A 14,686-nucleotide genomic window follows, 5' to 3' on the forward strand; every position below is an offset into this window, starting at 1 on the left:
AATTTCCTCCAGAAAGAAAAACAAAACAAAACAGGGACAAGTAAAGCATATATTGTCATCATCTAATATACCAACTAGCCCAAGAACTAAGAAATCAACCGCAACATGTCTTTTTGGAAAAGGGGAATCGTTTATTCATGCAACATACGTAACATTGCCCTCTAACTTTTATGTCTCTTTTTAGGAAAGAAAACTTATCATTATAGTATACGCACTTTGAATATTGGATACTTTAAAATGAAAAGGTAAATATATAAGAACAAGCAAGCCTTCAAGAGCAAATACTTGACAAAGTAAAGGTAAGCAATTTGAATTTTGTTTTTGTTTTTTGTGTTCATGACTTAAAGCACAGAGCTCAGTAACATGATTTGAGACATATATATTCCCTTGTGTTGTTGGCTCTGAAAAAATCAGTCAATTCACTTCATATATTTGCTTTTAAGGTGAAGGCACAAAAACAAAACCACGTGTTATTTGGCCATCAATTGTTGTACACTCAGACTTTGCCTAAAGGGTTACAGAATAGAAAGATATCAAAAGCAACATGGAACCTGCCAGTCATTGTATGGGTTCTTACGATGTATCTTTGTTCAGTCCCTTTTTTTCTCCAAATAGCTTTCTCAGCATGATCATATAATTGACATTGGCTGGTTGATCAGATTCCTACTGGTCTTCAAAAGATAGATGACTTAGGAATTCCAGCCAAGTACAACATGCGCAACAAGCAGATAACACATCCCAACTGTGCAGGAGACAAGCATCATAGGGAAACCCAATCTGAAATAAAAAAGAAACATTGATTAAGAAATATCTGTAAGAATGTAACTCACACAGAAGCCTAGATAAATAACTTTTCTTTTGTTTAGTTAATGTTAGACATGACATGCATAATCCAAAGTTTTTCTCATTTTAATTGCTACATAGAGAGAAAACTATAGGATATCTATATACCCAAAACAGGTTATTATAAAAATAAAAATGTCTACTTTTCCAAATGTCCATGATGCCCCAGAAAAAATTCTGAATAACTCATATAAAGAATTACAAACAAGCATATAGACTATTTGAATTATACACTGGGTCATAAGGGTTCACAAATGACCAACCAGGATGTTGCAAATTTGGTAGAATAAAACAGTAGTCCAGTTATTTTGAGAGAAATAGAAACTACAAGCATGAAATCATTGAACTAATGTTTATTGTATCTATACTGTCATCATGGCAAGCAGTGATAGAGACAAATGAATAAATTATTTGGATATGAAATATCTGGATGAGAGGTGTAATAGTTAGAAATGATTTGAACTTTTTTCCCAATTCTAGAACTAGTCAGATTGGATTAGGATAGATGCATGCTTCTATAATATATAATGGAATAAGCAGTTAAAGAGTATTGCTTATGGTGCGAACTGCATTGTCTAATGAAAAGTCGTCTTGACCCAAAAGATTGGTTGACCATCATTTTACCCAAATCAACTAGTTTTAGATTATTTGAATGACAAGTCATGTAAGAAGTGGGTTTTTAAAAGCTTTAAGGCAAAGGAATAAAAGTACCCCCAGACCTAAAGAAATTTGCAGGCTTGTTTGGGAGTAGTGGTAGGAGTAGGAGGCAGTATATTCTTGTTTTGGACTTAGAATTAAATTTAGTTTCAAGTTCTCTGTCTGCTATGTATTACACATAAGATCTTGGGCAAATCATTTCTCTCTAGGCCTCAGTTTCTGCAGCCATAAAATCATGAGGTTGGAGAAGCTAACTTCTGAAGTACTTTCCAGCTCTGATATTCCATGTGATTTTGTGATAGCCATAGCCAAACAACAGATTAGAAAGAATCACAGTGATTAAAGTGCTACTGAGCCTAAGATCAACATAGCTGAGCAAACAAGAGAATACTCTTGAGCCACGGATGCAAGATGAAATTCCAGGGTCCATAAGCAAAACTTTTCAAAAAAGGTCCCCCTCCTGCCTCTCTTTACACCTCTTGCTATCCAACTGGCTATTTTCAAATGATCCTGGGTTTTCGCTAGTTCATCTCTTAATTTAGAAATACAAACAAAATCACATTTAACTTTTCATCTTTAGCTGTGAGTTTGCTGTTTGGTATAGCATCATTTCTGAGGGAAAGCCCAGCAAGGGTTACATTTTTTCCTTTCAAATGGCTCTTTTAAAAATATATTCAGCTGCACATGTCTAATGGGAAATAGTAGTAATGATGATGATGATTATATGCCTTCTTCCCTCTCCATAGTGTTTGGGAGTAGCTATTCACAAAAGCTGCAGTGAGTCCTTTCACACAATGCTATAATTAAACAGGGAAATAGCAGTAGCTGCGTAGCAGCTTCCTCAGATTCTGGACCCGACTTGGTAATTCTAAGAAAAGTGGTCAGAGTTACCCCATTGATCTTGAACACAATTTACAATTTTTACAGCTTGTTAGAGTATAATTAAGAACACCAGATCAATATTTTGAGATTGGTCAGCCTGTTTATAATAATAGAAATTGGAAAATGATAATAACAAAAACAATGCCAGAAGGCACTTGCAAAAATGTCATTCCTGTTCCTTTCATTTGAGGCAGCATCATTTTCTGAGTCTCTTGTTTAACCTCAAGGTCATTCTCAAGTACCATAGTATCATTACTGTCTTTTCTGTAACTGCACAGACATTTGGTAGTAATGGAACTGTGCAGAATGAGTCCCCATGATTAAAGAGCTACTGAGTTTCATTCTGCTTGAGATCGATATATCTAAGCAGCCAAGATACTACTCCAGAACAAGAACTGTTCTCTGAACTTGTGGTGCAAGTTTAAATTCCAAGGCGCTCAGACAAAATTTTTATTTACAAAGTTGGGAGGGAGGTGTAGAGAGGTTCTATCCTCATTCTCACCATGAGAAATGCCAGTCTTTCCTTTGGGGAGACCTCTAAAGCCAATCTGAGAGGGCAAACTAAACTTATTATTACTTGAGATACTAATACATAGCATTTACATATTATTTTAAGCACAATAACTCTGGAAGGTAGATGCTATTATTATCCCCATTTTACAGATGAGAAAGGCAGACAGAGGTCTTGTTCAGTGTCTCATAGCTAATAAGTGTCTGAGGTTGGAATTGAACTCTGATTTTCCCAACTCTAGGTCTAAGAGGCAGAAATAAAGAAGCAAAGTACCTAGCACTTGATCAAAGCTAAAATGAGCAGAAGCTCTGTGATGCTATGCCACAAATAGTATGGTATTTTGCACACAATAATTTATTGAACACTGGGCATTTAGACCAAAGATTTCACTAATCCTTGAAGCACCAAGGAATCTGTTATGAAAGGGCAAAGTTAGGAGAATTATCCTCCATTATCACATCTCCCAAAAATAAGTATTTGATAACCTCCAGTATTCCCAATTTAATATAACAAGTATTTATTAAGTATCTATGTCTGATACTATCAGAAGGACACAAAAAATGAAATAGTTCTGCTGGGGTATGTGCATAGATCTCAATAGGCCATTATTTTCCTGGTCTTTTCCTATAATTATTTAAATGTTTGTTTGACATCATTTCTCAATGATACAGGATTCCAATGTTTACTCCAACTGTGTCAAACATTTGAAGTATTTGTCCCCAAAATACTTCCTTGGATCATTCCAGGTTTGTGGTAGGCCAGCAATTGAGTTAGGCTATGGAGGAGTCAAGAGGCAGCTAGATAGCTTAGTGGATAGACACTGGCCCTGGGGTCAAGAAGACCTGAGTTCAAATCCAGCCTCAGATACTCACTGGTTGTGTGACCTTGGGCAAATCACTCTGTTTGCCCTCATCCATAGGAGAAAGAAATGACAATCCATTCCAGTACTTTTGCCAAGAAAACTTCCTGGACTGTATTGGTGTGCTGTGGTCCACAGGGTCATGAAGAGTCAGATACAACTGAATTACCAAACAATAATACAACCAATATTAACTAGTTTAAGCCATTAAAGAACCTCCCCAAATGAAATGATACAAGGAAAAACTGGGGCCTTTTAGGAAGTATATAATGTCACCCTATAGATGGCTTATTAACTTTTTGTACCTGATGAAACCCCTAGTTCCAGGGGTATGCTGGAGCCAGCTCAAACTGACTCTCCAGAAATTATTGTTAAATTTTCAGTCTTAGCGTTTGCGTCTCAGAAATTGACAAACATTACAAATCAGGTCTTAATTTACTATTTCGTTGATTGTCCAGACTTAAGAAAATGAATGAGAAAATGTTAATAATGCAGATTAAACTTAAAAATATGTCTTGTATACATTTGTTATTGGAAAGTTGGTTGTTAAACATTTGCCAGCAAACCACTGCCTAGGTCCTTCAAGCCACCACCAACTGTGGTCACCAGTCCTTACAGAAGAAAAGGAAGAGCAGAAGAAATTATACTTACTATGTATTCTTGTGCTGCTCCTCGACAGTTAGACCTATTATATCTCAGCACAGTAACTACTTGCATTCATACCTAGAGGTCAAATGCTTCATCAAGCCCAATCTAATCCTTCCCTGAAACAAGTATTCCATCTTAATTTAAGCAGAGGAAACATAACAGTTGAAGGAATGTGTTTGGAGACAAAGAAATGGTTTAATTTCTTTTCTCTGTTAACTTACTAGTTGTGAAACCTTAGACAAATAATTTCTTCATGTTTCTGGGTCTCATTTTCCTAATCTGTAAAAATCAGAGGGTTGGGCATTATGGTTTCTAAGGTCATTTCCAAAAGGCTTTGGTGGGAGTTAAGACATTAGAAGGCTGTCCATGGTATGTATTTGTGTGTGTTCATCAGTCCCTGGTAGCTATTAGCCATATTATGAATGAGTGACCTAGGAGTTCTTGCCAAGTTTAATCTTCCAGATATGTGTGAACCTCACAATGAAAACCAGGGTTTTCCTACATTCAGCTTTCCAAAAGCTAAGGACACTATCATTTGATTGGTGGCCCCGTTCCATATTGGTTTTAATTAAGATCCTCAGTTATAATGTGGAGAAGTTCATGGCAAAATGTTGAAAACAAAGTAAATCAGAGCAATCTCTACCAGTAAGCTACCATTCAGCCTGTTAAAATAGATGTTTTCTATTGCTGATGGTCATTGTCATTACATATCAGATCAAAGGAGGGGTTAGAACCAAAAGATGAGGGAAATTTATTGACATTAAGCGTTGCATTTGATGAAAAATTTACCTAATTGTTACTTAGAGATGTCTTCAGAAAGTGTCAGTCTGAGTGGGAAGAAAAGATTAACAAATATGACAACAAATGATGCTCTTGAACTGGGAATGTGAGTTGACTGACATAAGAGCCCTTTTGCCCAGTTAAGCCAGAAGCTATAGCTACAAAGAAGTTTAAACACACAGAGCCAGAACAACAATTACCACAAACAACAGCAATAGAATAGTAATACCTCTTCCTCTAAAATGTCAAATAGAAACTGCTACTTGCCTGACTTTGAACAAATTGCCATCCTTGTATCTCTGCTCTCTCACTTGGTCATAGCATGTGATTTCTTGGATAAATCTCTCTGGTCTGTTTACAGGATTTTGTTTAATGACATTAGCCTAGTTTTCTTTCTGTGTATCCTCTTTTCCTAAAATATTGGGACTATATATTTATCTCATAAAAAAGATTTGGGTAGGATGGCTTCTTTCTCAATTTCTGAGAATAATTTGTGAAGTATGGGTATTCATTGTTTAAAGATTTGATAGAATTCTTTAAATCCATCAGGACTAGGAGTTCCGCCCACCCACCCACTACCCCCACTTTGGTAGTTCTTCTACCACTAGATCTGTTTCCTTATTTGAGATTGAGTTAATATCTCTATCTGGTCTTCTGATAGTTTGAGGATTTTATATTTATGAAGATATTCCTTTATTTCTTTTGTGTTTTCAGTTTTATTAGTATATAACTGTATAATACATTCTGTTCACTTTTTTCTTCTGGTTTTGTTATTTCACCTTGCTCAAGATAAGCTAAAAAGTTTATCAATTTTATTACTCTTTTGAAAGAACCAGAGTTTAGCTTGTCTGTTTTTCATTTCCAATTTGTCTATTACTTCTCTAACTTTTAACTTCCTCTTTTGTGTTTATTTTAGATTTACTTGACTTTTCATTTAAAAATTCATATCCATTAATCATTTGTTTTTCTATTACGTTAATGTATGATTGAGTTTTCTTTCTCATGAGATCTTTTACAATGTCAGTCTTCTTTTCCCCTATTGCTCACTTTTTGACTCCTTCCCCTCTGATGTTTAGGCCTGGGGGCTAGATCTCAAAAGGACTTATCGTTCTCTTATGCTGCACAATTCATGGTTCTACTGCTTAGGTCTGTGTACCAAGTGACTTTTGGGGGCCATAACTGACCCCACCTGGATTCTAAGCTCTTTCTCTCTGGCTTAATGGAGTGCTGTAAGCCTCCATACCTAGCATCGTGTACCATTCCTTCTTTTCCTCAGCTCTCTGTACTGGAAGTTCATAGTGCTGCCATTGCAGCTTGGGGTAATTTCTGTCATTTAGAGTTTGGGTCTCTAAGGCTTTGGGAGGAATGGAAAGATCAGGGTGTGGTGTTCAGTTCTATTCAAATCCATACATATGTCTTGTCCCTTTCCCTCTACTCCTCTATTCTCCTTCACAGATCTGTTGCAGCATAGAACATGGCCTGAGCACTGGCCACCAAAACCCAGCAACTTTCCCCAACCTAGAAAGAGAAAGAGGGCACTAGGGTTGGGTTGGCTAATTTAGCATTGTGGCCTGTGGTGTGGTGAGTGGTGGTATTGTGTGAGCTCAGATTAGGCATCATTTGTGGAATATTTTTAAACTTATTTTGTATTCCTACTGTCCTAGATCAGTGGCGTCAAACTCAAATAAGAACAGGAGCCACTAATCCTTAAATAAGAATCCCTGGAGGCTGCATATTGACTTATTTTTAAAATGTAATATTACCTTATTATAATTACATATGCTATATAATTATGTATTATAATACTGTGATGTTTTATTTTTATTTATTTTGTTAAATAATGCCAAATTACATCTTATTCTGGTTCAGGTCCCACTTAGGAGTGTTGCAATCCACGTATTTGATATCTCATCTCATTACATGGAGACAGCTGAATTTGCTTTATCTTTGGTGTATAATATCTATTTTGAAATGTTGCAGAGAGCAAAGAATGTCTATCTCTCCATCATGTAGATTTTATGAAATCTGAGGAGGGAAATCTTTACCAACTGGGGAAGAATTCATGTAGGAAATAATTTGAATTTGACTTTAAAAGAGTGGTAGGAATTCACTGAAAATGAAGAGGGAAGATATTATAGGTATAGGAAAGCCTAAACAAAGACATGGAAGGGTGAGAACACAAAGTCAATAGGTGTAGAGGAAGTTGTCCAATTTAATAGGATTTAATAAGAATAAAGGTGAAATAATGAGACAAAACCAGGAAGACAGTTCCAAATTATGGAGAACCTCTGATGCCTGAAAAAAGAAACTGAATATAATGCTCTACCATAACAGATATGGAGAGGGAAGGAATTGACTTGAAATGGTACAGATCCACTGCATTCCCTAGAAGCTGAAATAAATTCCCAAAATAAGCTAGTTTCATTTGCTTCTTCTAAAAAGAAAGAATCCCAGTGTGTCAGTAATAAAGTTCTACTGTACCTCATTAGGTTATCCACTTACACAGAAAATTATGAGGAATTACTTGCAAGCTCAGAATCACCACCTGCCATGAAGTTAGGTTAGACATTCAAGTCTTCCCTTAACCTTAGCCTTTTAACTTGCCTTAAAACAACTAATCATTTACCTCTCTTCAGATATTGATAGTCTTCTAGGACTTTTTCCTCCATGGTCATTACTCTCCCAGCACTGTATTCTGAATTCTTGGCTGTCATCGTACAAATTACATGCTCCATCTCCCTGAACCCCAGACATCAATGTCCCACTCCAGATCTACTTGCCTCTTCCATCATGCTCTCTGGAATGGCTGCGTGATGATTAACAAAGTTGTTTTTATCCTAAAACTTTTCCTTTGCCTCTCCTTTCAATTTCTGATTCTTCCTAGACCTGCTTCCCTCCTTATGACGCTCCAGCTCTGGTGACCCTTTCCCAGTACTGTTTGCCCTTTCACTTACATCCAAAGTCATTGCTTTTGGTTGGGGAGTCAGAATTCTCCTTGTCACTCACTGTCACCTATTGACTTTCCCTCTATTACCATCACTGAGTAATCTCTCCTCCTCTGAGGTCATTCAAACAATATTTATCACCTAATTAGATTCTGGTAGCACATTTCTATCTACCTCAGGACAGTTTCCCTCCTTTTTCAAGGAGTTCAATACCTGCTTCACAATCTTTCTACCCCAACTCCTGCCCTTGTACCAGGCAATTTCAACTTAAAAATTGATAATCCCTCTAATAGCCTAGTTTCCCAGTTTCTCAGTCTACTCAGTTCCTATCACCTATTCCTTTACTCCACTTTTGCTACACAAAAAGATAGTCACTACCATTGATCTGGCCATCAACCACAAATTATTCCACTTTCATGTTCATGAAGTCCAGTATTCTTTTAACAAATAACCTTTTATAAATAACCTATTTGTTAATTTATTAATATTAATCCTAAGTAATATTGTTATTATCCTTAATCCTATTGTTTTTCCTTTCTGTAACCTCCAGTTCCCTCAGTCCTCAGTTCTTTCACCCCTGTCCTAGCTATAGCAGCTGTCTTTCTCTATCTCAACCCTTTGATGGCTAAGTTCAACTCTCCTCTATTACCTGCACTTAAATTCCTTACCTCCTGTCCTTTCACAAATTTCAAAAAATCTTTGTATTACTTCTATGATGTGCTGCCTTCATTTTTATTGACATTCTGCTGAACCAAAACGGAGAAAATCATAAAAGTAGGCTAACTGGATCTACTATACTTCATTGAAGAAAGACAAGTTCTTCTATAATTCACTAATGATTCACTATCCTACTCTCTACACCAGCTTTCTAAACTTTTTGATCCCTTCTAAAGCCTCCAATGGCATCCCCTCTTCCAAACCCATATCACTTGAGGACATTGCCATATTTCACCAAAATAAAAAACAAAGTCATTTGCCAAGGGCTCTCTCCTCTTTCCTCCTCACCAAAGCACCAAAGCTCTTTACCTAGGCCCTTGATCTCATCTCATCTCATCTCTTCCAGATTGATCCCTCTATCTTGTTTACACTCTCCCTAATCTTTAGTATCTACCTACTAGCTGTTTTCTTGCTTCCTACAGCTACTTCAATGTCTCCCCCCTTCCTTTAAAAACAATCCCAATTTGATACACATATCCCTTCTAGATACTGTACTTTAGCATATGATTATTTCTAATTGAAAGCTCCATTTATTCCTGTACTTTCTAGTGTTTTTAATCAGAAGGGGTATTATATTTTATCAAAACTTTTTTGCACCTATTGGAAATAATTATGTGTTTTGTTGTTAATATGGTCAGTTATACTTATCATATTCTTAATATTGAACCAATCTTACATTCCTGGTATAAAACAAGCCTAGTTACTGTTTATAAACTTTGTGACATATTTCTATAATCTCCTTGCTCATATTTAATTCACAATTTTTTGTTTCACTGTTCATAAGGGAAATTGGACTATAGTTTGCTTTTTCTGTTGTTAACCTGAAAGTTTGGTTAAAGGAGGCAAACAGAGCTAGGTGATAGAAAAATTCGTATTATTTATTTATATTTATTTATTGATTGATTGATTCCCTTAAACATAATGGACATGCATGCATAGAGTCAGACAAAAGTCTGACTGCCTGAACAAAAGAATGAAAAAGCTTATATACGTTATTTTTGGCAAGCTCAGCATATCTGGATTACTCAATTTTATGATCCCCATGTATGTTTAACCATGATACAAGACAAGGATTTTCCTTAATGGAATAGGTTGTAAATACAATAAGTCAGGATAGTTGACAAAGTGTCCATTGGAATTACAACCCAGGATCTCTATGTTTAATTTGCCATTAACATTCCATAACATAGTATATGCCCATAAAATATTAAGCTAAGAAAAAGTCACATAATTCAATATAGTGTCTGGGGTTAAGGTTCTCACCCTCAATAGCCATGGACAGAGGAAAGAAATACTCTTAAATCAGCCCCATTTGGGCTTGTTGACATAAGTAGAGACATTTTCTGGGTAAACTCCGAGAACAAAAAAGCTTGGGTTCAGCTCTTCTTCTAGTTAATCATTAATAAAAGACTCTGGGTCTTATTGAAATTACAAAAATGATACAAAATGGTATTAAATGATCCTCAATGCTTTGACTCTCCCCAGCTTAAGTATCAAGACGTTTTTGTGTCATAGCCTTATTGTTCTTGAGTTACCACCATCTTGCTTGTCACCCAGACATCATGCTGATGCAAGCCTTCATCACATCATGTCTAGACTTCTTCAGTAAACTTCTAGTTAGTCCTACTGCCTTAAATCTCTTCCCATTCCCACCCATCCCCCATTTAGCTGCTAAAGTGATCTTCCCTATGTCATCTCCTATTCAGTAAACTCCAATGGCTCCTCATTACCTATCGAATATAAAAGCCTTTGTTTGGCATTTAAAGCCCTTCACAACTTGAACCTTTTCTACATTTCCAAGGTTCTTACACTTTACTGGACTTCTTGCTGTTCCTTACAGATGATATTCCACCTCTCTACTCTATAACTTTTCACTGACTGTCCTCCATTCCTGGAATGATTTCCTTTCTCATCTTTGATTCTGGGCTGCCCTGGCTTCCTTCAAGATTCCACTCTAATCCCACTTTAAGTAAGAATTCTTTCCTGGTCTTCAACTCCCTCACCCCCTTTACTCCCTGTTAGCACCTTCCCTTTGAAACTACCTTCATATACATATGCATACACACATACATATGTGTATATATGTACATAGAGATGCATGTGTATGGATATATATGTATGTATGTATGTATGGAAATGGATAGATAGTTTTTATGTACATTATTTTTCATGTTGTCTTCCCCATAAGAATGTGAAAAGGCATGTTTTGGCTTTTCTTTGAATCATGGGTTCCTAGCACAGTATCCTGTAGATCATAGGCACTTAATAAATCCTTGTTGATTGAGTCAGTGGTGGTGGTGGTGGGAAACAATTGCTATTCCTGTTTTACTGCCAAGATAAAACACTACTTGTCATAAGTCAACCAGTATAAAACAACTTCCCCACCCCCTAAAAAAAAATCAACCTAACAAAAAATAAATTTAAAAAGCTGCCATTTCCTGCCACCAGTAAGACATTAATGTGCATACAAGCCCAACCTGCTGGCATTGTATATCAGCTGAATGAGGCTCCAAAGTTACATTCTCCCTGGCTACTATATGAATTACAAAAATAATACCAGCACATCTCGTACAAGTTCAAATCACAAGTATAGGCTATGAAAAAAGAGCAGCTAATGGCATAATGTACCCACTGTATCTGCACAGCAGGAATCCTTTTCATCACAGCATGCTCAAGGAGTTGAACAACTTAACGGAGGATTAGTATTCCAAGTGGTTTTGCTGAAGGCATCCCTGAGAGAGACCTAGGGACTCTTAAAATGCAAGGAGAACACAGCCTAAAACATAGACTTGCTAGGTATTTTCTGCCACACTCTCTGAATACCAAAGGGATTATCTTGAAAGATATCCAGGAAGCTTATTGAAAGATTTTACAATTTGGTGAATTTCAAATGAATTGCCAATCACCAATAGTTATCACAACAGGGTGTTAATCCTGGTTGTGTTTAGTAGCCCAGCAGTCTATCCTTTCAGACTGAGAGGTCTCTGGGCACTAATTGACTGTATCTAAGGAGATGAGAAGTGGCAATGGCATAATGAATAGACATCTCACCTTATAAAGTCCTGTCTCTGACACATACTTCCCGTGGCACCTTAGACAAACTTCTCAGTGCCCCCAGCTAATACTCAAAGGTAGTAAATTGTAGAGCAGGGGCTTTGGTAGATGGAGTTTCCTATACCAGTGAAATCACAGGAATTATCCAATTAAAGAGCAAGGCAATGACAGGAGATATAGCACATTTTAGAAATTCTTGCTTGTCATTGTTCGTGACTACACTGGTGATAACCTGGTAGAGATTACAGTCACAGGAATAATATTATTTCAGTATTTTTAAAAAGGGGGGGGGACCCATGATTTCACCAGGGAGGGAATTTCATGAATGGAAGTCAATTGTCAGATATCCTTACCTCAGAAGAAACTTTTCTACTCACTGCTGTGGTTATATCAATTCATTACCTGATGATTGGCCTCTCTGAACTTAACTAAAGAAGTTGATCCTTAACTGGGAGATGAACAATACAGCAGATATTCAGGAGATGTGTGACCCCACCACTTAACTTTTTTAATGTATATTTTTTTTGCAGGGGGGAAGGCAGGGCAATTGGGGTTAAGTGACTTGCAGTCACATAGCTAGTAAGTGTGTCAACTGTCTGAGCCTGGATTTGAACTCAGGTCCACCTGACTTCAGGGCTGGTGCTATACTCACTGCACCACCCAGCTGCCCCATCACTTAACTTTTGCTCCTCTTATCCTCAGTTTCCCAATCTGTAAAATAGGGATAATATGAACATCTACTTCATAGGGTTGTTGTATAGATGAAATGAGGGCATATTTTAAAAACTGTACAAACTTTAAATGCTATCATTCTCTCACTTATATCAACTTAAAACCCACCGACACCAAAGATGATGTAAAAGTATATAAAATACACTAATTAGATAAAGACATTTTATGGGCATATTGATTGTCATGTGACCTAGGAAGATGGTTGACCCTGGATAAAATTTTCATAGGGAAATATTCATTTGAGGCAGTTCATTCTGGAGAAAAACAGCATGTTATATGAGCAGTGGAACATGGACTGCTAACTCAATGGCAAAGGCTTTGTCCTTTAGATACAGGAGAATTGAGAACTAGTGAAAGACTTACAACCATGTTATCGTGGAGATTGTCCTTATCCATTTTAAAAGCTTCAGAGAAGACCCCAGTGGTGCCAGTAGCAAAGCCAAATGATTAGTTGGCCTGTTGAAGATCTGATAGTAATCTTATCAGTAATAGTTACGTATCCATGTATTTGATGAATAGTGTCAAGAAAAGAGGCCAAGTGCCTTTGAAGGGAGTTTAAAGCTTGGGATTTTCATTGCTATGACTTCTTCTGATGGTTTCTCAAATTAGAATGTTGGCTTGTCCTTGAAACCACTACATGCCACACATTCCTTGGGGTCAGCTAATATGATGCTTATTTGAACAAGGAAAGATAATCATTTCCTATTACTGTAAATTAGATCCCAAATATGGTACATTGTGCTCTAAACTTTACATTTTAATTCCAATTTCACAAACATGCATCTGTCTGGTGCTGCCAGAGCTGCTCTGAAAAGCAGAATATTCAAACAGTGATGAAATAAGGATTCAGGAAAAGAAAAGTCACCTAATATCAAAGTATCACAATGTACTAGGCTTCTCTCTTTGGAATTATTTTCAATACATTTTGGGTTCTAAATTACATGTTGTTGCAGAAGACAAGAACATTTGAATGTCAAAAGCACAAATAAAAATGCAAAATGTCAGGATGGATGCCCAGACAGTCTTCATTTAGTATTTAAGTTAAAAATATGTATGTGCTGACGTTTAACACCCATCTTCCAAGGAACTAATGTTTTACAGATTTCTGTGAAACTCAGCTCCTTCTAAATGTTGCTTCTGACTGTGCAAATGGGAATAAGGTGCTAATGAAGACAGTGCGCTAAATAGAGACTTGTTTTCCAAAAAGAAATTTCTTCTAATGAAATCTCTTCTAGGGGCTTTATATTTAAACTATTCTTTCATATTGTTCCTCCCCTTTACCAAAAAAAAATGATTTATAAAAACACCATTAGTATAGTTCTTAATCAAAAAGCCATTTTCCCATTTCCTTTCTCCAAAGGGTAATGTATTTTTCTGATCAGAATGAAAAACAGCTTGTGTTTCCACAGGGACATAAATTATGTATGTGATGCTTATTCCCAAACACTTATACTTTGCTAAAAGACATTTAGATTTTCCAAAGCCAGTGCCCCCAGAACAGTCCACTTCTCATGCCCTGTTCCCTTTGGCATTCATTATCCAGGTGCTGCCCTTCCTGGCTAGGCCAACTCTTCTGCACTCTAGCCCTCACTGTTATTTATACATTCCTACCACCCTATTGAAGCTTCCCAATCTCACATCTAATCCTCTCAGGGCTAGGTGTAACAGTAAGGCAACATTAACAATGTAGATGATAACTGTCAAAATACCTATGTAGTTCTGTATCACAAAATATAAGAGACTCTCCACCTAGAAGGTAGAAGTAAATCATTTATTCAGACACCAGAGAACCATATCCCACAAGCCATTTATCCAGTATATCATAGCAGTAAAACATTCCACACACCATATAACAACCTGGAGCCTCGCCATCCTAAAACCCCTCCAGCCCCCTGCTGGGGTCTTCCCAAAGGCACACTCACAGTACAGCTAAGTCAGCCTGTTCTGTTCTAACAATCCTGAGGGCGGCCATTGGCAGCCATACTCCCTCCCCCACCCCCTCCCTCTCCCTTTCCCTCTCCTTCTCTCTCTCTCTCTCTCCATTTCCTGTCACATAAC

General features: G+C 37.0%; 1 protein-coding gene across 1 annotated transcript in view; it reads right to left on the bottom strand.

Moving 5' to 3' along the window:
* Positions 1-689: 689 nt before the first annotated feature.
* OCA2 (OCA2 melanosomal transmembrane protein) overlaps positions 690-14,686 on the bottom strand; it is a 625,581-nt gene continuing 611,584 nt past the window's right edge. Inside the window, exon 23 of the mRNA XM_036747301.1 lies at positions 690-777. Coding sequence (XP_036603196.1) covers positions 690-777 — 88 coding nt within the window. The remainder of the gene's footprint in view (positions 778-14,686) is intronic.

This window comes from Trichosurus vulpecula, chromosome 2 (genome assembly GCF_011100635.1).
Source record: "Trichosurus vulpecula isolate mTriVul1 chromosome 2, mTriVul1.pri, whole genome shotgun sequence".
Lineage (NCBI taxonomy): Eukaryota > Metazoa > Chordata > Mammalia > Diprotodontia > Phalangeridae > Trichosurus > Trichosurus vulpecula.